The sequence below is a fragment of the Tripterygium wilfordii genome, chromosome 19, assembly GCF_013401445.1.
Source record: "Tripterygium wilfordii isolate XIE 37 chromosome 19, ASM1340144v1, whole genome shotgun sequence".
Taxonomy (NCBI): Eukaryota; Viridiplantae; Streptophyta; class Magnoliopsida; order Celastrales; family Celastraceae; genus Tripterygium; species Tripterygium wilfordii.
The window spans coordinates 9,638,915-9,662,709 of record NC_052250.1 but is presented as its reverse complement, the minus strand read 5'-3'; the positions used below and the strand labels follow the sequence as shown (position 1 = coordinate 9,662,709).

General features: G+C 35.8%; 1 protein-coding gene and 1 non-coding gene across 4 annotated transcripts; one reads left to right on the top strand and one right to left on the bottom strand.

Moving 5' to 3' along the window:
* Positions 1 to 2,824: 2,824 nt before the first annotated feature.
* LOC119985935 (heptahelical transmembrane protein 4-like) lies at positions 2,825 to 8,920 on the bottom strand. 3 transcript variants are annotated; one of them, XM_038830417.1, is made up of 4 exons: positions 8,605 to 8,920; positions 8,068 to 8,330; positions 4,631 to 4,883; positions 2,825 to 3,690 (listed from the first exon to the last, which is right to left on the bottom strand). In XM_038830417.1, exons 2-4 carry the CDS (start codon positions 8,328 to 8,330, stop codon positions 3,037 to 3,039), a joined length of 1,170 nt encoding a protein of 389 aa, XP_038686345.1. In that variant the 5' UTR covers positions 8,605 to 8,920; the 3' UTR covers positions 2,825 to 3,036. The 3 variants fall into 3 exon arrangements, with proteins under 3 accessions (XP_038686345.1, XP_038686344.1, XP_038686346.1); XM_038830416.1 differs by having other exon boundaries at positions 8,068 to 8,334; positions 8,605 to 8,919; XM_038830418.1 differs by having other exon boundaries at positions 8,068 to 8,334; positions 8,787 to 8,910.
* A 14,768-nt stretch (positions 8,921 to 23,688) lies between these two features.
* On the top strand, positions 23,689 to 23,795 carry LOC119986334. The gene has a single exon (XR_005465231.1). It is a non-coding gene; the product is annotated as a small nucleolar RNA R71 (small nucleolar RNA).

The window sequence follows — 23,795 nt, the reverse complement described above, 5'->3', positions numbered from 1 at the left end:
ATAGTGTATATTATGAGATTCACTCATCTAATTAAATTGTGCTACCCTGAAGAGAGGAGAAGAGAGAGAATGGTTTTCGAGTGTTAGACTGACTAAAGGATGCTCTTACCACTGATGTTGATGACACCTGGACCAGTCATGTGACTTTCCTGACACACATTTATTATAGCCTTCGGAATCTTTGGATATCAAAGAGTTTCTTTTGTGTGATGTATCTTGAAAGATTTAAATACACCTCACCTAACTGACAATCTACACTGCTTGGGAATCTAAATTAATCAGGCAGTCAAAGGCGAAAGGGGCGCTACAATTTTGGTAGAGTTGTAAACCAGGGATGATAAAAAAATCCATCCCGGCGTTACCCGCAAGATATCCGACACATTTAAACCCAACAATCAATCTTATTTGGTTTGGAAATGATTTTAGATTTGGTTTTCAACCCATCATAATTTTGTGTGGATTTTAATTTTTGATGTTGAATTTAGGATGCCCCAACAATTTAATAAATAAATTTAATTAAACTAGTAAAAAAATATATCATACTAATTTATTAAGAAAAATGAATTATAGTAATTATATTCTAAATCATACTATGTAAAGGTACACTACTATAATTCCAAATTATATTAAATAAACCAACATAATGGAATGATAAATCTTGCTATAATAATATGATAAATCAAAGTATTTTAAAAAAGTAAATTGAGTTATACATTTTTGTTCGTAACAAATCATATTGTTTTATTGGTCGTTTTACTTTAGATATTGTTGATTAGTTGTAGATTGGTTTTAGATTATTGATTATATTATTTTATATTATTTTTAATGCATAATTCGGGTTTTGCGTTCAGCTTTGGGATGTGTTAAAGTTTGGATTTGTGGGTTTGGCAATGGTTATCCGACCATTTATGAAAAAATAAAAAATATTAAGTTAAATGGTAAATGTGTACCGGTGATATATGGTTATGGAACGAATTCGATTTTGAAAATTTAAATAATTTTTAAACGATTTTAGAACAATTTTGGTATAGGTAACATTACATAGAAAACTGTTTTAGTATTTCCTAATTGGAAGGGTATCCAACCTATTATCATCCCTAATTGCAACTGTAATGCCTAAAATTTTTTAAAATCTAAACTGTTTGTTCATAAGGTAAACACGTGTCTATGGGACTGAGCTTCTTATTTTGATGAGAATACACATGACAACACATTAGTCTCAAGCAAGAGATATATTCTGTGGGGAATATCTCAAGATTGACATGTGGCAAAATCCTATTGGTCACTCCAATTGATAGACGTTTTGAAATCTTTACAAATATTCAAATGGGTTAGGGAAATCTCTACAAAGATTCAAATGAGTTGTGTAAATATGAAACTCCTTCACTATATAAAGGGGGTCAAGACCTCAAGGTATTTTTTAAACTCTATTTTGTGATTTGGTTGGTGATTATCTTGAAGATTGACTTGAGAGTCGAAGTGCCTTTGACTGCCAAAACGATCATCGATTCACTGACCACCTTTGTTTTCAAGGTGAGGGCAGTCAAATCATGGAGGAATAAACAGTCGAACATCCCATCAACACCAAAGAGTGTTCGACCAATGTGATGATCATTTTTTGTTCACTACATATTATTTGATACAGGTAAAGATAGCAAAAAAGTGAAGTTCTCGCTAATGGTGGTTCCTTTAACAAAACTCGAAAAGTAATCCCACATTGAAAGAAGAGACATGTTGATATGAAAAAATTATTATAAAACTAGGAAAAGCAATGAGCAATCACATTGAAAGAATAGAAAGTGGATATCAAAATTTTATCATCATGGAAGTATCGAAAGCAATCCGAGACATGAAGAAAAACAAAATTGATATGGAAAATTTGCGAATGAAGGTGCCTGTAGTGGATATTGTAGGCAGAAGATTTATTGACCGTCAAATCTGCTAAGTGTGGGACCGACAGTATTTTTATTTTCAAAAAACATATTCGATGGCAGTTTATTGACTGTCAGATCTGGTAAGTATGGAACCCACACTATTTTTATTTTCAAAAAACACGAGACACATGTTTAGTCAGGGCTTAGTAAGTAATTTTATGTTTGAGCTTAGTGTAAGTCAGTATTGTGATTACGTGTACATACATCAAGGAAAAGATCAAAAAAAGATCTAACAGACTAAGTTAAAGTTTTGGATTTGTATCCTCGCGAGAAAACAAATTAGCACGAGATGAAAGATTAAATAGTGGGTTAAAATTTTTTTTCGAAGCCCTTCATTTTGAGGCCACCGTCCTACGGCCCATCGTTTGAAGCCCAGTTCAACATAACTCAAATTGCCCCATTTCTAATGCCACTTACTAGAGATTCCATCTGTAACAAAAATGAATATTAACCAATCCATGAGTTCACCTTGTTGGGTCAGATTAAAGTCAAATCACTGCATAATCTTTTCCTGTCCGTGTTGTCATGGTTTTGGATCAAAACTCTGATACCAAGTTGATGTAAACAGGCTAAGAGAATCATAAAACTTATTTTATCAACAGAAATTCACTCTTTAGTTCCAAGATTATTTATTTTATTACAAATTGGAAGTATTTATTGAAAGGAAAATCAAACACCCTTTATCATATGCCTTGTGCTTTATCAGTGTTCCTCTACTAACGCTGCTTGAATCAAGCTATTTAAATTTCCCCTGTTACTGCTGATCCCAGCTGTCGTTTTATGAACACCTTGGATCTCATGCCGGAATTGATTGTTCTGTTTATTGGACCCGACTTCTGGCGGATTCAAAGCTCTCCACTTTGTGGCCATGACAGAGTCGTACTACTTCATTGCCAGTTTGATAAGCAGGAATAACAACAGGGAGCTGCTTTTTCTGTATTGAAAATCATTTGCAAAGTTCTGGTCCTGTTCCTTTTCTTACCTGGGTTTCATTCCAGGTAAGACTTATTCTTCAAAAAAAACGAAACAAAAAAAACTACCTGTACAAGTAAAATATCACAGCAAAATGAAATACTTCGTCTGATCAAAGATCAAACTCTCTCTAACAACCTTCAAGGTCTCGCCAGTTGAGGTAAACAAGCCCGGCACGATAATGTGTGTACGCCCCAGCAACAACTAATACGTGGAATAGTTGGTGGCTATGCCCGGCAATGTCAAATTTCCCAGGCATCCATCTCTCAGGAATCCTGGTGGCATAAACTAGTGCTCCCAAAGAATATAAAACCCCCATCAGGATCTCATAACCAGTTGTGCGGAGTGCCTCTGGCTGGTGCCAAAACAGTATTACCTTGTGCAAAACAGGAGCTATACCTGACAAGCCCATGCCACAAAAGAGCAAAGCACGGATGCTTCTGAATTGAGGGGTCTGAAACATCGGAAACAGAGAAGCCAAAACTGTCATGATTCCCAATACCGTTATGAAGCCCATGTAGAGATTGCAAAAGAAGGGGTAGCACATGAAGGAGTAGTAGACAGATGGGTAAAAGGAGGTAGAAATGAGAGCTGCAATTCCAGCATAATCAAGCCTCAGCATGATGTATGAGAGCCGTTCAGAGTGGCAAGAGAGGAGATGGCATGTGCTGCTTGCTAGCAAGCAAAACATGGCTCCACCCAAGAAAGCAAAAAATGGCCATCGCGTGATTGGCCTCACCATCAGAGGAGCAATTATGTTTGCCAAATCTTCCTTCACAGTACGCTGTAATTCAGTAATTGATGTAAGCGCAAACGATGCATTAGCTGCATCAAGGTTTAATGAACAAGGAGAAATTCAATTAATACAAACAAAGTAGAACTTCAATCTTTATAAGACGGTATTAGCTCCATTACAGTTCCCACCAAAGAGCCTGCTAAAGTTTCTTCAAACGCACTTTCTCAGACCATAAGCATCCATAACTCAAAACCCAACACTACCAAGGCTGTGTTAAGAACATGCTTCCTGGGGAATAAAAATCAACTTTTGCAAGGCAATAAAATTTTGTGTCTGCTGATAGCAGGGTCAGGTCATTTGTGTGAAGTCTGTACTTTTGAAATTCTTACACTGAAGCATCCAAAGATGCTTCCGTTCTCTCACACTGCTCCCAAAGACAGGCAACACACCCTAAAAAAGATGGCACAATGCTCCCATAAGAAGAAGAAATAGCACAATGATTAAGTTGCATAAATGCAACTTAGAGATCACAAATTCAAACCCTGGAAACAGCCTCTCCGCATACTATGCGAGAGAAGGCTGTGTACGTCTTCCCTATCCCCAACCCACTTATTGAGGAAGCCTCGTGCACAGGAGTTGTTTAATTTTTTTTAACCTTGTGATGTGATGCACCTAGAAAAGAAAATATGCATGCAATTTTAAGCACCATAAAGACAAGTGAGAACAAAATAAGCAAGAATAAATCAATTAACTACGTACAGAGGGGATTTAAGCTACCCATTTTTCTCAAGAAAGCATGTCAAACATGAGATATTTTAGAAAATTATAAGCACTTGAAAAAGTAAAATAACAATAAAAGAAACAGATATATAAATCAATCTACCTATAAATACTGGCAGACAAGCAGTTCTAGTGTAAGACTTACTAAAAACCATGCAATTCAATAAGCAGCTGATAACATTTTAAGTATTAGGTGAAAGCGCATTACCAGAACACAAGCATCTGTGAAGTTTCCATTGGAGAATCGCTCGGGTAAACAATTATAAAGAAGTTCCACAACATGCCAACTAGAGATATTCATTGAAGGGAATGTTGTTTTCAGCTCCTCCCCAAGTTTGTGCAAATCAGCCTTTCTTAACACATCAGGAAAATGTTTAAGTGAGTAGAGATCAACAACCTTCGGAACCTTCATTGCGGTGTATATGGTCAGACCAAGGAAAAGAAAGAACCCAATTAAATGCCTGCCATGGACATGAATTTTGGTGTATTTAAAATCACAAAAGCTTATAATAGGAACAAAAATATGTCTCTTGATCAAGAGTAAATAAATCATTATTTTAACAAATCACATTGGTAAAGATGTTAAGTACACAAATTTCTTGGACAAATTTTTAAAAGGGGACCAACTTCAATTATACAAAGCTGATACTTCATAAGAATGTTGCGTTGTAAGTGCATCAGGGAAAAAATAAAATAAGAAATGAGACCATTTGATTAGGACGTAAGAGTCGTTAATCAGAGATAAGATGCTAGGAAATGTTGAAGATGGTTTGGGCAAGTACAACGTAGAGGTGTTGATGCGCTAGTGAGAAGAACTGAGAAAATGCAGACAGGAGATGGTAAAAAAGGAAGACATAGACCAAAAGAAGAACATATAGAAAGTAACAAAAAGGGATGTGGGCTCTGTAAAATTAGTGAAGAGTAGCTTTAGATAGGAGCAAATGGTGAAAGAGGATGTAGTGTATTCCAAGTACCAACTTTCCAGGACAAATAGTTTGATGACGATGATGATCCTTTAAGGGTCACTAATCGTTAGAGTAGGTATTTTCACTTGATGAAATCAACAAAATGGTATAACAATGAGAGTTAGAATGGCCCAAAAGAGGTATCTGCTCTACATATGTTGATGCGGCTTACATATTATATGAGTACAGAAATACACAAAAATGACTGACAAGAGACACAACTTAATAAACGATTCAATGAAGCTCAATGTAAACAAAGTATGGGTCCAGCCTCCACATTCGAGGATAAGAGTATAAGAGTGGAATGTTTTCCATAGAACAATCATCTTTTAATTCATAGTATCTTTGACAAGCCATGTAAATATTTATCCAAAAAGTGATTAATTTTACCTTTTTATGCTGTGATAATTCCCCAATGCATAATACACAGCAATTTCATTCAGTTATTTCTCCGCTTTCTTTTCTAATAGGCAAGCAGTGATGTCCAAAAATTAAATGAACACGAACATGTTTTGTTGGGCGAAATATATAAATGTTCTTCACTAGGAAACAGGTACATTCAAATGCTTTCACTTTGTTTGTACAATTAAATAGTAACAGTGTCTGTTCCAGCACTGATCCCTAAAAAGAGCGATATTAGAATTGGAAGAAATAGGACCACAAACCACATAAGACTATACTGTTCAGGTATGTTTTGATACAAAATATGCTTGTTGTGTTTGTTGTGCTTAGTATGTATCTATGATCAAATTTCTAGGGTTGTTAATGCTATATGATTAAGTTTATTATGTCTCCATAATGTCAAATGCTTCCCTTCATACTCCATTCATAGTTTTGACTAACTTTTATCAAAGACATGAAGCTTACTTATAAGCTTACAAGCTGTCAACTTTCAGGACTATATAAATCTACTATGACAGCACATGATGTGGAAGATCTTTGCTGACCTCAACACTTGCTGACTAGGCTTAAGTAATAGGCTACGAAATTGGTGTAGATTTTATAAGTGTGAAAGCAATAAGAATCACAGTAAAGCTGGAAACACTGATTATGGCACTATCAAAGCAAATTGGAAGAAATATTTTCTGGAAGTCAAAGAAGAAACTGTAAATCAAAGATGATTTCCTAGAAGAAAAGGAAAGAAGATTCTTGAAAGACAAGTAAGGAAAGAAAATCTGATTCCTTGAAGACAAGAATGGAAAGAAGAAATGATAGGAAGGGAGATAAATTAGGATGATTTCAACTCCTACAATCAAGGACATGATTCAAATGGTCAAGAGAGAAACCCTAGTCCTATATAATCTTCTCAGAGGCTGCCTAAAAGAATACAAAAACTTCATACGAGCTTCCAAGCAATTCTTGTTATTCATATCTCTAGCCTATCGTTTCCTACTCTTTGTTAGAGGTTCTTTACACTCAAATTTTAGTTTCTAAACCTCTAGCCATATAAAAAATACATATTTGTAACAGTGTGGCTGGTACTTGAGCTAAAACCAACTGTGTAAAAAGGTGGGATTGTCTCTGCATCAACAAGCTGTCATAGTGGATTTTCAAATCTCAAGGAGGAGCCTTGTGTAGTGAGTCGGTCCATTTCTGGCTGAACCACTCTAAAATCGTTTGCACTTTCTCTACCCTTACTTTTTACAATCTTTTCATTGTTTGATTGTGTTTTATTATCTATTATTGTTCTGCTCTTACTATGCTTGTTTGATCAAATTGTGTGAACATTATTTGAATATTCTCATGTTAGAATAATTTTAGCATCTTGTTTGTTGAATTCTATTCTAATCCTAGACTATATAGGTTAATCAATTAGTTTCCAGAAGAAAACCTAGTCTAGCAATCACAGGAACCAAAAAGAGTTTTAAAAAGACTTACTTTATACAATTCACCCCCTCATGTATTAAGCCTAAGGTCTTAACATATGCTTGAAAAACTAAACCTATCAATAAAATTTAGACCTTTAGATACCATATTTACAGTAAACTAAAGTGTTTTGATTCAAAGCCTCAAAGGTCAGTGTTCCAACTAACACAATCACAATTGTGATAGGTTTTTAGCTAATCAAGCTTGAGTCAAGTAAATTTTTTTGTTTTGAAGTTTATGCACATTGCACGGTTCTGAATATGCGGCTGAGTTACAGGTTCAATTCTTGGAAATTATAGTCTCTCCATGAGGGGAGCCTTGTGTGTGCACTGAATTTGTTTACTTTTTTTAATGCAAAGGCCTGGGAAAGGTCACACTTATTGCCCACTAGAGACATCCAAAATCAGTTTACCCTGATTTTGAGAGCAGCTGGTATGGGATAAATCCGTCTCTTTATTTGTGGTTTTCTCTCCTTTCTCAAATTGTTTCCTCTTAGAGAGACTCTATGAGCATCTTATCCTTGCAAACCTTATGTATTAGTTAAGCTTGATGCCCCTTATAATTGTTAAAGCTTTGCATATCACATTTATTCTTGTATATAGATACTATAACGTTTCTTCTCCATTTATCAAGCATCCTACAAGTCTTCATCATCTAAGCATTATCACAGCAAAAATGTAAAAGACATACCTTCTTTAGACAACAAATAATCAAATTATTACCATATGAAAGACATCGCCCATACAACATTACATGAAAAAGCTGTAGACTTGAAAATATAAAACCATCTAGTTGCTAAAGTTAGGAAACTTACGTCCAAACATTCAATGTTTCATTGTGGATGGTAAAGATGCTAAGCAAAGTTTGCTTCATCGGCCATTCAGCTCGATAATGGCCCAAAATATACTCATTATCCCTCAGATACCCAGGCAACAAGTGGTATTCCACCAACTGATACTTTACCTTCTTCCACAATTTCTTCCCTTTTCCTTCCTTGGAAGGGCGAACTCTATAGTTCTCCATTGTTTCAGTTAATGGCCTCGAATCCTCACAGCTTTCGTTTGCAATACCCATCATCTGTCTAAACCCATATAAACATATTAGATTATGTTACCAGAAAAACTAAAAGAGAGACAATATAATAACCCTGAAAATATAAATCTCCACGACTAACGTAATTGCACTACCAATCACAACTACAGTTAAATTTGGACCAAAAAAATCATTTCCAAGACTTCATAAATACAAAGAATCAAACAGAAGGTAATTGAAGGATCACTGGATCAGGAAGATTCAGAAGAATATATGGCGAAAGAGCGAAACCCAGCAGAATCAAAGACCGAGAATGTACCCGATAATGGAAGACGACTGGTTGTAAACGAAATCCGGATGGGAATTCTTCGCCTATATATATATGAAAAGGAAATCTTTTCTGGAGGCGGTGATGACCAACGAAACCCACAAAAAGAAAATCGAACGATGTCCACTAATTGATTGATCAAATAGTCGTGAGGAAAGCAAGGGAAATCGAACCTCTTTACATCAAGAAAGTTATTCACGGAAGGTTGAGCATATGATAAAGATACGGAGATGCCAAAGCTATATCATTTTCTGTTGCGCGATATTTTCTGTTGTTGTTGATAAGGAAATATCCTCTCTTTTCTCACCTTTTTTGTTATGACAAAGAATATTAGGTTTAGAGCAACTATAATTTTATTAGAGTTAAAATGGGGTTAATATAATTTTTGATTACCTAATGTTTAAATATTTCAACTTAATATTCAAGAATTGAAATTTGTTTCAATATAATTATTGATCAGATTTCTCAACTTTTAAACCGTGTAGTATCTATGTGGCATGTAAAAGTCAGTCTTTTAACTTACGTGACCTGACATATCTGATAATTGCCAAGAAAATAATAAAAAAATTTTGTCAAAAATGTACAGCAATCCCACACCATCACGTACAGTGATTGACTTGTCTGTTGGTGCCACCGATGGTGTCATTGGCTTGTCTAGGCTTCGACGGATTTGCAGAAATCTTGATCTTGAATTCATCCTTTGAGGGGGAGAAACTCTCGATTTCGAACAAATCAAAACTGGCTCAATATGGGGAAGGTGAAACTCCGACGCATATCGAAACCATTCAATACCAATTTCGAGTGACTCAGTATGGGAACGGTGACCATAACCATTCAAACTCCGGCGCATATTGACCCGAACCTCCTGCCCAATACTACTCCCGGTGTCGCATCCAATTTTTTTTTCTCTGACTGACCTTTATGCCCACCATTTTGGTTTCAGACTAGAGACCAACTCATGGGTTCTATATGAGAGAAAAACAAGAAAATGAAAACTAAAAAACTAGTAGATCTACTACTTTGGGAGGAGAAGGGTTGGATATGGTTTCAGGGAAGATCTTCCCTGGGAAGGAGAAGGGCTGGATCAGTTTAAATATTTCTTGTTTATTTTTATATAAGTTTTTCTTATTTATTTTAAAACTAATTCTATGCATAAATTTTCCTTATTTATTTTTATTCCACATCAACTATAAAAATTGATTTTATTAATTTTATGTGCCACATAAACAGTTTTTATTGTCCAAAAGTTGGGAAATCTGCCTGATTGGCTATATTGGAATAAATTTTAATTTTTTATTACAAAGTTGAAACGTTTAAATATTCGGTGACTAAATTGGAATTTGGTCAATCTTTCAGTAACCAAAAGTTGTATTAACCCCAACAAAATGTTTTGGACAATGTGTTTTACTGATGTGGTTGGGCAAAAATGTATTGGTACTACAATCATGTAAGTTTGCTAACTTTATTTTTTATGTAATAGAGTGAACCCAATATAGATTTTTGTTTAGTTGTGAATGTGATAGTTGAGGTAAGCCCAAAATGAAGCCAATATACGGGCAAGCATGACTCTATGCCATGTTGCTTGGCCCATCAAAAATGGGACAATTAAATTGTATTGTTGTGCCCAACTTATTGCCGATGGGCGAGCAAATTTAGAAAATTTAGCATCCATGGGCCCTCAAATGTTGCCCATTGCAAGTGCTCTTATCCTTATAAATACCCCAATTTTTGGATCGTCATACTACTATTTAAGTACCCACTTTACAAATGTTGGACACATCTGTCCAATTAAAATTATCTGATTCATATAAGTATCTATTTTCAACATAATTGCATCTTTTAATAATTAATATTTACATAATCTCATATTTGTCTTTTTTCTTCAATAAGCTTAAATCTAATAAATACATAAATCTAAGACATCTCCACCATTGCCATTGTCCATCTCAATCTCCACCACTGCCACCGTCGCATCTACGCCACCTTCGCACCTCCATCATCAGATCTTTGTCTTCTCCACCACTATTGCATCTCCGCCTCATCTCCATCAGATCTTCTTTATCTTCTTCTTCTTTGCCTTCATCTTCTTAGATCTCAGATGTCAGAATATATGAGATCGTAATCTACAAGTTGAGCATTGCAATTTCAGTCATCTTTATTTGCAACAACACTAGGGAACCATAAAGTGTCTATGAGCTGCCACAGTTATAATGTTATTGTTTCAATGTTATAGTTATTGATTTTAAACTATAACACTATTTAATCAAATATTTTAACTTATTTTGTTAATCCATTTATGTCATTGTTTGTTCCAAAATTGACCTACACACAACAACTGACATGTGACAAGGCGGGCCCCAAAATTTACAAAGGACGACCAATCTCCTGGTGACATGTGGTGGAAGAAGAAAATCATTTTGCAGGTTTTTGATTGGTTGCTAACCTGAAATTCAGGAATTAGTTCCCAAAAATCAGGACTGTCCAAGATTCAGGGTTCGTTTGGCAAGCTATTTGAGGCAGCATATATACTACTTGCCAAACAACAATAAAACAACCACAATTTGAAGGACAATTCTAACACAATAATCAGACAATTTCGGAATTGTTCTTTGATGAACAATTTTGACACAATTACATCTTTCATTCCCAAAACATCCTCACTTTTATTTTGAACTGACTATTTTACCCTAAACCTCATACACATATCGCAAGAGGCACCTGTCTTCCTTACCTCCATGGCTCCACCATTTTAGAGCAAAGTCGAGCGATATCACCTTTGATCTTGAAGACGATTCCGACCTAGGTAAGGTCCTCTTATCCTTTTTCGAAATTCTTCGTCTTGTGCTATTCTCTATTCTGATTTATGGGTTTAAGATAATTATTTATATTCTTATAAATTATTTATCTTTATTTTTTAAATTATTTGTTATTTTTTCAATATTTATTTACATACATTACAACTTAAATGCACTATACCCTTATAAATAATTTGCCACTACATTTTCAACAGTTTTATGCTACCAGCAAAAATGCAACCAAACACCACTAGCATTTCAGACCACATATCTACTACCACAATATATACTAGAATATATGCTACTGTTGAAATTGTCTGTCAAACGGAGCCTCAGTGTCCAAAAGACTACAAATCAAGGAATTATGGTCTTAGCATAATTCCTTTTAAAAAGTGGTTTGTTGAGTAACAAGCGAGATTATCTCAGAGAAACGAAAGTCTGTTAGTTGAACATTCCAGATTTCTCTCAAATTTGTTTCCAACTGAAACACGAGGCCACAAAACTCATGACACGTTCGTCCTGCACATCAAAGAAGAACACATTTTTACATGATCTTTCATACAAAAGTATCAACAGAATGGCTACTGTTAGTTATGTTCTCACATTTTCGAGTATGAAGCAGAAAGCCTGAAGACCAGCAAAGTGAAGACTGCCATGACTTCTAAGAGAGCTCATATCCTCCTTGAAGAAGAAGAACAATCAGAGAGACGCTTTGATTGTATAATATTTTACCTATTTTAATATCTCGATTTTCGCTTATTTTTGTCTCTATTTATTTGAACGAGTATGGATATCACACTAAATTTGTTTGGTTTTGATTTTCAGGAATATTGGCACAAAAAGTGGTGAAATAAAAGGCCTAATCCACCAGCCCACAACCCAAGGCTTATTTTAAGCCCAATCAAAATTCAAGACAAGGAAAAGATAAGGAGAGTATTTTATCAAGGTGGGACTAGCTCTTGTGTACTTGAATGATGTAAAGACATGAGAAAAATCGAGGAAAGTGTGAAGAAAATCGAAGATCACCAAAGGAGGATATGCATGTGTCAGTGAAGGAAGAAAATAAAGGGGAGCTTTGAAAGCAAGGATTCAAGTGAAGAAAATAAGGAAAGAAGAGATAGGCGTGAGGCCGTTGGCAATTAAAAGGAAAGACAGAAAGAAGACTTTGCATGCCAAGTTAAAGAATAGCAATCGAAGGAAACCGCCATGTACGAATTTAACTAGGAGAAGGAGTTCCAAAATTTTGTGGACACTATAAAAGGGAGTCCTCGAGCACAATTGAGAGTAGAGTTGGAGAGTCTCACATTCTCTAACTGTTGTTCTCGTTATTCTCTCTAGCTTTTCTCTTTGTTATTGTCCTTGTTTCATGACTTTCTCATATTTAGTTTTATTGTGTTCTTGTAGCATGAGTAGCTAAATCTCTTTACTAGGGTGTGATGCATCTTAGTATGACAATTACAAGTTGATTCGATTTTATTAGTATGTAATTTTGGTTCATTAATTCCTTTTTTTTTTTAATCTCTATGCTTAAAAGTTTATTGTTTATTTGATTGCTTGATCACCAATTGAATTTGCATATAGACTAATCTAGTTAAGACTAAGGAACGACCAGAATTCACGTGTCTTAGTGGAATTGAGATTGGGAAGATTATTGTCGAAGGCCTAGACAACGGTTTAGAGGATTAATTGATTGTATAGTTCTTTTGATCTTAATGGGTCATTAGTTTTGGGTTAACGACCGCGATTGAATATGATTAATTCATTGCTTAATGATATTTGTTAGCACCATGACCGAATGAAACAACATAATTTAGAAAGAATCAACCTTTGAATTGGAACTGATATTGTATGCTTGATTTTTATGACTTGTAATTGGATTGCTTGGTGAAATCATTACCCTAGTCTTCTCTCATCTCGGTAACAAATATCTAAAATTTTCTTTCTCGCATGTTTATCTTATTTAGATCAACCATTCTTCCATTCTTTTACCTTTTCTTATCAATTGCTAAGTTAGGTACAATAATTAGAATAAATTTGTCTATGTGGGATCGACCTCGTACTTGCATATATTGTGTTATACGTAGACTCTTGTGCACTTTTGAGAATTATTACATTATGCTTACATCATCCATATTTTCAGGAGAAGGTTGCGGTTATGAAGCCCACTAATCTAGTCATTCCAGCAATCAATAAGAAAGTGGTTTTACCATGATCCCTACGATGACCCATGACAGAATACGTGAAGAAGAACAAAAGAAGAAGTATCTAGCACTTGACACTATAAAAGAAGAAAGAAGAGAAGATTACAACTACACCACGTCAAACACAGACCCCGTGTCTTCAATCTTTCATTGCTTTCTTAAGCATGGCTCTGACCACTTATCTTTTTATTTAGTATGGCTCCGACCAACTAATTTTAGACTTGTCATTTCCTTTCAAAAGCCCCCGCGGCTATTTCTTTATTTTAGCTTGTAAAGCATGCCTACATCTCAGGATGTATCTCTTTTCAATGAAAATCTTGATGCATTTCAGCAATGTGTTGTTTTTCATTCCCAATCAATAGAAGCTCTTTCATTCCAGTGATAGTCTTCTGTTTCTTGCTTTTTCCCAGATTGACACTCCATGAATTTTACGTCCTTTTTTCAGAAGGCAAACCTCGAGCCAACAGTCTTGTGTTTTCTATCTACACACAGTCTGTTTGGTGTAGAGGTCAAACTCAATGTAAAATCCTATCAAATCCTTTGGACTTATAACAACCCCTGGCACACCTGCAAATTCATCATCCATATCCACAACACTCTTCTTCCCGACAGTCAAAATTGTGAGATCTCCTGTCCAGAGTATAAGATAACCCAACATATTTTTGTCGCACCTAGTGGGGCGTGAAGTATTAGTTACTTGTAGTCATGAAAAAGAGAATTGGAAAAGCAACAATTGGTGAACTAGCTGGAGACCCGTCTTAGCCACTTTCACTAAGGGAATCACAAAAAAACTTCCAGCCCACGAGATCGGGCGAAAGAGAATGTAATGTGAGCCTTGTACTCGTCAACCTCCTATTTACCTATATCATAATGTTAGTGTATTGAAACAGTAACATGTTTTGAAAAAAGTAATGGTAGACTAATATTTACATATATTATAATGTTAACATTGTATTTTTAAGGTCATTTAATCCAGTAAGAAACATGAACATGTCTGAATGATTTGGCAAAATTTAACAGATTGGTTCTAGATTCAACACTCATAAGACTCAAGAAAATCCTAAACGAAAATCACATCTACACCTAAATGAAAGTAAGAAAGAATAGAAATAATAGATCTAAAGTTTTTTTAAGTTTTAAATTGTGAAAAACAAATCTAGAGAGAGAGGAGAAGAAATCAAGTGTGTAGATATTTTTTAGATCCAACAGAGACGAAGAAGAAAGGAGTACACGAAGAAGAAAAGAGGAACAAAGAAAGAAATAGACGAAAGAGATTGGAGTAAGAAGAAAGAGATTTGCAGGAAAAAGAATGATAAGGGGTAGAAAGTTAATTGGACATTCGATGGGCACTTTTATGTCCATGTGTTTTTTTGTTGGATCTAAATGTTCAAAAGTACTAGAGTGGGTACTAGCTTGGCATTGTCCCTTACAAGTAGGAATGAAAGTGAGCTGGGCCTCTTGTGGGCGGCTCGTTATAGGTCCGGCTCATATGACAGAGGAGCCTAGCTTGGGCCTATTTTAAAATATATTTTGTTAAACAAATTGAGTCGGAGCTTGGAGCTAGGAGCTTGAAGAAGCATGCTCGAAGTTCTAGGGCCTACATATACATTATATATACTTATATATTTATCAAAGAGAAAATTTTAGGCCGATACCAAAAAAGTAACTTTTGGACATCTATATCGAGCAAACTTCACTTTTGGTCACTCATTTATTATGATCAAATCAATTTAGTCATTGAGTTCTAAAAATTTTCAGTTTCATCACTCATTTTTCATATTAGTTTCAATTGATCAATTTCGGTCACCCATTCACCGGATTTTGTTTATGTGGCATTTGACTTTCAATTTTGACCATGATTGATGTGGATTTTAAAAAAATAAAAAATATTTTGATGATGTGGAAATTAGAAGTTAAAAATAAAATAAAAAACTATGTTTATCTAAAATAATTTTTTGATATAAATTAAATTTTTAGTGGTTTAATTTACAACATTGTAAATTGCTTAAAAATTAACAATAAAATTGTAAAAAACTGAGAAAATGTCAAGCTGGTATCCATTATACTACTTTTAGACATCTTCCTCCAATATCTCTTTCTTTCTTCTTTCTCCTTTCTTATTCATCTTTGTTGAATCTGAAATATATCTACACAAGTGATTTATTCTTCTCTCTCTAGATCTATTTTTTCACAATTTAAACCTTAGAAAGCTTTAGATATGTTGTTCAAGATTTTTTGAGTTTATAAATGTTGGATCCGAAATAATCTACTGTTGTAATTTTAATTAACTCGCAAGCGCACGAATACAATTATAGCATAGGTATGCAATAGCGAGGTCCATCCCACGGAGATTTGTCAAGTAATTCCAATTTCTACTCAATTCGAATATCTCGAGATAAAACTAAAGTATTTCTGAAAATTAAAGAGAAGTTGTGTGAATTTGAAAATCGAGAAAGTGCAAGAATATTAGAAAGATTTAGGGTGTTTTCAATCAAGAGAATGCAAACTAGGACTTCGATTTCACCATAGCAATCCTATTCTATGTCTTATTTGGTTAAGATTCAATTCTCTTTTCTAAGGTTCGTTCTTATCTAAAATATGAAACGCCATTGATTGTGGTCAAGATCAACTATTCTTAAATTGTTATCTAGCCATTGGTTGTGGTCAAGATTACAAACAAGAATGCATTGAGTGCAAGAAGAACATCAAGAACCAAGAGTGTTTATGCATGGATCGTGCTTCAACAACATCTCATTCATTCACAAGAGCTATATCAAGTTTACCCATTGATCGTGGTGTAATCTTGTCTCAAACAAGTATCTAAATAATGATGATCAGTCATTAAATCAACACATGATATATGAAGTACAATGAATAAAACTAGAAACTTGAATTGGCAACGAATTAATTAAGACATAGAATAGTCATGCTAGGCTACATCGAATCCCTAGTGAAAGAGTTTAGCCACACATAATATATAGAAACATCAACAATTCAAGAAAGAACAACATCAAAAACTTAAGAAAAATAACACCCTTTACAAAGTAAGCTTGGTGAAGAGGATTCCCCTTTTAAGAACCTTGTTGCTTTCTTCTCTCGTAGTGATGTTCCTCTCCAATATCCTCACCTTATGTGATTTTTGAGTCTCTCCCTTAGGTCTGCCCCCTCTTGCTGTGTATGCCAACCCCTTTTATATCATCCTTGGTTAGGTTAAAGTCATCCATATGAAAGGAAACAATATAATCCTAGTACAATTAGAATCCTTTAGTTTCCTCTTGCATAAAGATTTCCTCTAGCTGAAATATTGAATCATAATAGTCAAAGATTCATTCAAATCATAAATTGATGCTCTATTAGCTTCCTTCAAAGGCTGGAAACGTCCTTGGGCTTTCAAGAAGTCTCAAACCAATATTGTTAAGTATGAGCCCGGATTCCTGATTTTCTGGCCTGCGCAGTCCGTATTGAAACTGTCATAACTCTGTCCACAAAACTCAGAATCACAAACTGTAAAATTCTTCAGAAACTAGACTTCCATATCTTTTCAACGGTATATGACACAAAACCCAGATCTTCTCAAAGGATTTATGGTGACCTTCACAAGTGGGCTGGACTGAACAGTGGCAGATTTTGCTGAAATTACCAAGACTCGCATGTACATGTCCAATAACATTGTCAAAATTGCCATTGACATAATTCATCGTCTAGGATTCGATTAACTGAAATGCAAACAAAACTAACGTAAACACCCAAGTTTGACTTGAAAACAAAGCAATAAGTTAAGAAAGAGAGGTATAAAATCAATGTAATTTTGCAATCATCAAATACCCCCAAACCTACTTCTTGCTAGTCCTCGAGCAAAACTTAAAGGAGAAAAAATAAAGATAAGAAGACTAACTCACTTTCGCAGGAATCGCGGTGGCACTTAGCATGTGACACAAGCCTTTAAACCCCTAGGTGTCCCTAGTGGACGAGTTATAGTCTCGTGAGGGTTTACGAGAATGATACCCACAAACATTTACCAAACTACCATGGCATAACAAGTAAAAGCATGGAATGAATAAAATCAGTATGGTATTCACACAAACTACGTTGAGACTTCAAATTCCATCATTCATATCATAGATACTCCAACCAAGTCAAATACCATTCATTCTATTAGTAAGTGAATATTTAGATTGTGCTCAAAAGATTACACATAAATGTGTGACTTTTATTTGATTTTAACGCAAATCATGCGAGCTAGAAGATTTATCAGAATTCTCAAGTAATGACACGAAGGCATATATTTACTCTCTCTTAAATTTTACTATGGGCTCCATGCTTTCATCATTTTTTTTTCTATGCAACATGTGCAATGCTTAGTCTCATTAGGCTTTCTAATTGACTCATGTAACGAGCTTTCAACCAATGACTCCCAATCTAGTTAGCTCGGGGCATTAGGTGTAGAGACACCCCTAAGGGTCTAATAACTCAAGTCAAAAAGACTACGAAACTTCGCTAGTCACATAGGTATTTATTTCAATCTCACTACCTTTTTACGCGAAACTCACTGCCGACTAAACAAGAGGCCCGGTTACTCAGTAGCGAGAACCAGAAATAAACACTTATTCTTTTCTTCATATTGTTTTTTTTTTTTTTTGAATAGCATGTCACTCATATTTCTTTATTTCAATTTATATATGCCAAAGTATCATACTCAACAATACCCAACTCATCTCTAAACACCAACAAAATTTGCAGTTAATCTCAAATAGCATACCCCACAAATATGTGCTTTGTGCATGTGAGATTATTTTTATGTTAATGGAATAAATGGGTCAAGACTTAGTTTAGAGAGATCAGATATAAATGTGCATTCTCCAAACAATTTCATCAGTGTGTCAACACTACTGAATTAAATTCATACATACTCTTAAGTGTTACGACACATAGTAACTTGAGAATTTCTTTCCAAACTGCAGTTTTTCAAATCTGACCTATGTTCAGTTTTTGGAGCATATCTCAAAAAATACTCAATGGATTTTGACCCAAGTTATATGGACAGAAAATAGACAGAAAAACCCACAACTTTCGTTCAGATCACAATTCAAAAATCATCTTGCAACTGATCGAAAACTGGCAGTGAAAATAGTGCACATGCAGGACAACGAACTTCACACCCCCAAACCTAATTGAAACATGTCCTCATGCTTATAAGCATAGACAGCATGAAATCAAAGTAAAAAAAATAAGAACACAAGACAAAGGAACGAAAGGACCTGATTGGGTTGCCTCCCAATAAGCGCTTGATTTAACGTCTAGGCAAGACGGAAGGCAGGATTGACAATTAAGGGGCGGCCAGCGCCAAGACGTCGATGTCTTGTGTTTGATGTTCCTCCAAATAAGGTTTCAGTCGTTGTCCATTTACCTTGAATATCGATCCATTGCTTAAATTCTCAATCTCAACTGCTCCATGAGGAAAGACTTGATGTACTCAAAAAGGGCCAGTCCATCTTGACTTTAATTTTCCACGAAAGAGAGTCAAACGGGAATTATAAAGTAAAACTTTGATACCTACTATGAACTCTTTTCTTTGAATGGTCTTGTCATGGTAACGCTTAGTCCTCTCCTTGTAAATCTTTGCATTCTCGTAAGCGTCATTCCGAATTTCCTCCAACTCATTCAATTGAAGTTTTCTTGCATCTCCAGCCTTCTTGAGATCAAAATTAAATGTCTTGATGGCCCAATAAGCTCTATGTTCCAACTCCATTGGTAGGTGACAAGCCTTGCCAAAGACAAGTCCATAAGGACTAATGCCAATAGGAGTTTTATATGCCGTTCGGTAAGCCCACAATGCATCATTCAATTTCAATGCCCAATCTTTTCTTGTAGCATTCACCGTCCTCTCCAGGATCTTCTTGATTTCTCTATTACTAATCTCTACTTGACCAGAAGTTTGAGGATGATAGGGTGTTGCAACCCTATGTGTAATATTGTACTTCTTCAATAATGCCTCAAAAGGTTTGTTGCAAAAGTGGCTACCACCATCACTAATGATAGCTCTAGGCGTTCCAAATCGTGTAAAGATCATATCCTTCAAGAAACTGAGTACAATTTTATGATCATTTGTCTTGGTAGAAATTGCCTCCACCCACTTAGACACATAATCCACAGCCACAAGTATATAATTATACCCAAAGGATGGAGGAAACGGACCCATGAAGTCTATACCCCATACATCAAAAAGATCAACTACAAGGATATTATTGAGGGGCATCATATTCTTACGGCCAATGGTTCCTGTTCGTTGGCACCTATCACACTTAACACAAAAATTAAATGCATCTTTAAATAAAGAGGGCCAAAAGAAACCAGATTGTAAAACTTTGAGGGCTGTTTTCTTTGCACCAAAGTGACCTCCACACGCCAATTCATGGCTGAATTTAAGGATGCTTGTTTGCTCAATTTCTGGAACACAACGCCTTATGATTTAGTCAAAACAATATTTAAATAAATAAGGTTCGTCCCAAAAATAATGCTTAACAGGGGCAAAGAATTTTTTTCTTTCCTGCAAGGTTAGTTCATCCCGAATAATACCACAAGCCAAATAATTGACAATATCCGCATACCATGGTTCAACTTCTCTTATTGAGAAGAGTTGTTCATCTGGGAATGACTCTACAATAGGCACGTTTTTATGATTTCCCCCATCCGTTATGTGTGACAAGTGGTCCACAACAACATTTTCGCTCCCTTTCTTATCTCGAATATCCAAGTCAAATTCTTGCAACAAAAGGATCCACCTAATCAGACGAGGCTTTGCATCCTTCTTAGTCAATAAGTACCTAAGAGCTGCATGGTCAGAATAAACAATAACTTTTGAATCAATGAGATAAGATTGAAATTTTTCTAAGGCAAACACCACCGCAAGCAACTCTTTTTCCGTAGTAGAGTAATTGAGTTGAGCATCATTGAGTGTGCGGCTAGTATAGTAAATTACATGCGGACGTTTGTTCACTCTTTGTCCTAACACTGCACCAATAGCATAGTCAGAAGCATCACACATTAATTCAAAAGGAAGAGACCAATCAGGTGCTCTAATGATAGGAGCATAGGTGAGTTCACGTTTTAAGGTATTAAAAGCAATAAGGCATTCATCATTAAACTCAAAAACAACATCTTTAGCCAAGAGATTACACAAAGGACGTGTGATTTTAGAGAAATCTTGAATGAACCTTCGATAAAATCCTGCATGGCCTAAGAAACTTCGCACGCCCTTTACAGAAGTTGGGGGCGGCAATTTTGCAATCAAATCTATCTTTGCCTTATCAACCTCAATACCCTTACTTGAAATCACATGTCCTAAAACTATACCTTGCCTTACCATAAAGTGACTCTTCTCCCAACTGAGAGTGAGGTTTGTCTCTTCACATCTTTTAACGACTAAGGTTAAATTATTAAGGCAATCGTCGAACGAATTTCCAAAAACAGAAAAATCATCCATAAATACCTCAATAAACCTTTCAAGCATATCAGAGAAGATTGACATCATGCATCTTTGGAAAGTAGCTGGGGCGTTACATAAGCCAAAAGGCATCCTTCGGTAGGCAAAGGTACCAAATGGGCATGTAAATGTCGTCTTCTCCTGATCTTCTGGAGCGATTGATATTTGATTATATCCTGAAAAACCATCAAGAAAGCAATAGTAAGAATAACCAGCTAAGCGTTCAAGCATTTGATCAATAAAAGGTAAAGGAAAGTGATCTTTTCTAGTGGCAGTGTTAAGCTTTCTATAATCAATGCACACAAGCCATCCGGTGGTCATTCTTCTCGGCACAAGCTCGTTATCTTCATTCTTGACTACCGTAATTCCAGACTTCTTGGGAACTACTTGAACTAGGCTTACCCATTTGCTATCGGAGATAGGGTAGATAATACCAACATCAAGTAATTTCAATACTTCTGCACGCACCACTTCCTTCATGTGTGGATTCAATCTTCTTTGTGCCTCACATGTGGGCTTGGAATTATCCTCCATTAATATTCTATGCATGCACATGGCTGGGCTAATTCCCTTGATATCTGCAATGGTCCACCCAATGGCCGCTTTGTGTTCTCTCAACACTCTTAATAGTTTTTCTTCCTCCAATGGTGAAAGGTCAGAAGCTATAATTACCGGGAGGGTATCATTCTCACCAATGTAGGCATATTTAAGGTTAGATGGTAAAGTTTTAAGCTCAAGTGTAGGAGGAGAGACAATAGAAGGGACTAACTTGGAGTGAGAAAGTTCAACATGTTCAATAGGAGTGTTAGGATGGCACGGGTGTAAACTATTTAAGGCAGCTATTACTTCCATGATTTCTTCATCATTCGCCATGTCTTCTTTTCTCAAAGTTAAGGCTGCCCCTAATGCATCTTGCGCTTCTTCCTGTAAGAAACTAGAGAAAACAAGGGAATCCAATGCATCAACCGTAAAACAATCCAAAGAACTCGAGGGATGAGATAAAGATTCAAACACCTTGAATTGCACAGTTTGATCTAGGACTGTCATGGTGAAAACTCCATGCTTCACATCTATTAAAGTATTTGCGGTGGCGATGAATGGACGTCCAAGTAAGATAGGAAGTTCACGATCATGCATTGGAGTATCGTCCATATAGAGCACTACAAAATCAGCAGGAACAATTAGTCTATCAACTTGAACTAGAATATCCTCTACTATACCTCTTGGATATTTGACAGATCGATCCGTAAGTTGTAGAGACATTGTTGTCGGCTTCACCTCCCCCAAACCTAATTGAAGATATATAGAGTATGGCATCAAATTTATACTCGCTTCCAAATCTAGCATTGCCTTTTCCATCTTCTTGTCTCCTACTGTTATATTGATAGAAAAACTTCCAGGATCCTTAAGTTTGGGAGGTAGCTTCCTTTGAAGTACAGCACTCACATTCTCCGAGACCATTACCTTTTCATGCGGCCCATACTTGCGTTTGGACGTGTTCAATTCCTTGAAGAATTTTGCATATGCCGGCATATTCCTGATCACATCAAGCAAAGGTAAGTTAATATTGACTTTAGATAATGTATCATAAATTTCAGAAAAAGACTTATCCAATTTGCTTTGCTTTAAACGGCCCGGAAAAGGAATATGAGGGATGTAAGGATTTGGAGATTTCTGAAGCGAAGATGACTCAGAATTGGGTTGTTTTTTTGAGGACTGGACTGATTCAGGCTTCTGAATCTTCTCGGAATGGTTGCTGGCTATGATATGTTGAGGCTCAACTAGCTCTCGTCTTTGATTTGCATTCAAAGTAGAATTATCAGGAACTTCATAATTAATTTGGTTATCAATGTCCTTACCACTTCGAAGTACTGTGATTGCTTTAGCTTGCTCCGGTTGGCTTGGAAGTTTTCCAGGCTCTTTGATTTTAATAGCATCCGCAAGTTGACCAACTTGGACCTCAAGCTTTCCCATGGATGCCAAAGTTTGATTTAGCTTTGCTTCTTGGGTAGCAATCATTGCATCATGCCTATCCATCCTTGCCCTACTTTCCTGCACAAACAACTTAATCGATTCTTCCAAAGAAGAGGTCTTTGGTTGAACATAAGGGCTAAGTTGATTCTGAGTATTACTCCAAGAAAGATTAGGGTGATTCTTCCAACCTTCATTGTAAGTATTGGAATAAGGATTATTTTTAGATCTTGGATTGTAAGCATTCATCATGTTTGCTTGTTGAACAAAATCAGGGTACTCATGGCTGGAAGGACATGCATGAGTAGAATGACCAACAATATTGCATAAAGCACATACCTCGACTTGAGTCATAGAATTGGCATGGGTGCCTAACATGGCATCGATCTTCTTATTTAGTTCTCCAATTTGTCTTGCCATATTATCACTGTGGTTTAGTCCATACACACCAGATTTCTTGCTTCGAGCATCTTTTTGTTGTGAATTGGATCCAAGCATCTCATAAATGTCATAAGCTTCTTGAGGAGCCTTTTTGAACATTGCACCACCTGCAGCATTATCAGCAATAGATTGACATGTTTGGGTTAGTCCATCATAAAAAAATTGCATTTGTAACTTCAAAGTATAACCATGATGCGGGCATTGAAGTAAAAGCAATTTATAACGTTCCCACGCCTCATGGAATGATTCACCATCAGCTTGTGTGAATGTGGAGATTTGACGTCTGAATGC

Bases quoted from the DNA above. Each gene is read 5' to 3' on its own strand.
- LOC119985935 (XM_038830417.1), bottom strand. From the start codon at position 8,330: ATGATGGGTATTGCAAACGAAAGCTGTGAGGATTCGAGGCCATTAACT. The intron at 4,884-8,067 runs GTAAGTTTCCTA...TGTCCATGGCAG, and splicing joins GAAACATTGAATGTTTGGAC to GCATTTAATTGGGTTCTTTC. The intron at 3,691-4,630 runs GTAATGCGCTTT...ACTGAATTACAG, and splicing joins TCACAGATGCTTGTGTTCTG to CGTACTGTGAAGGAAGATTT.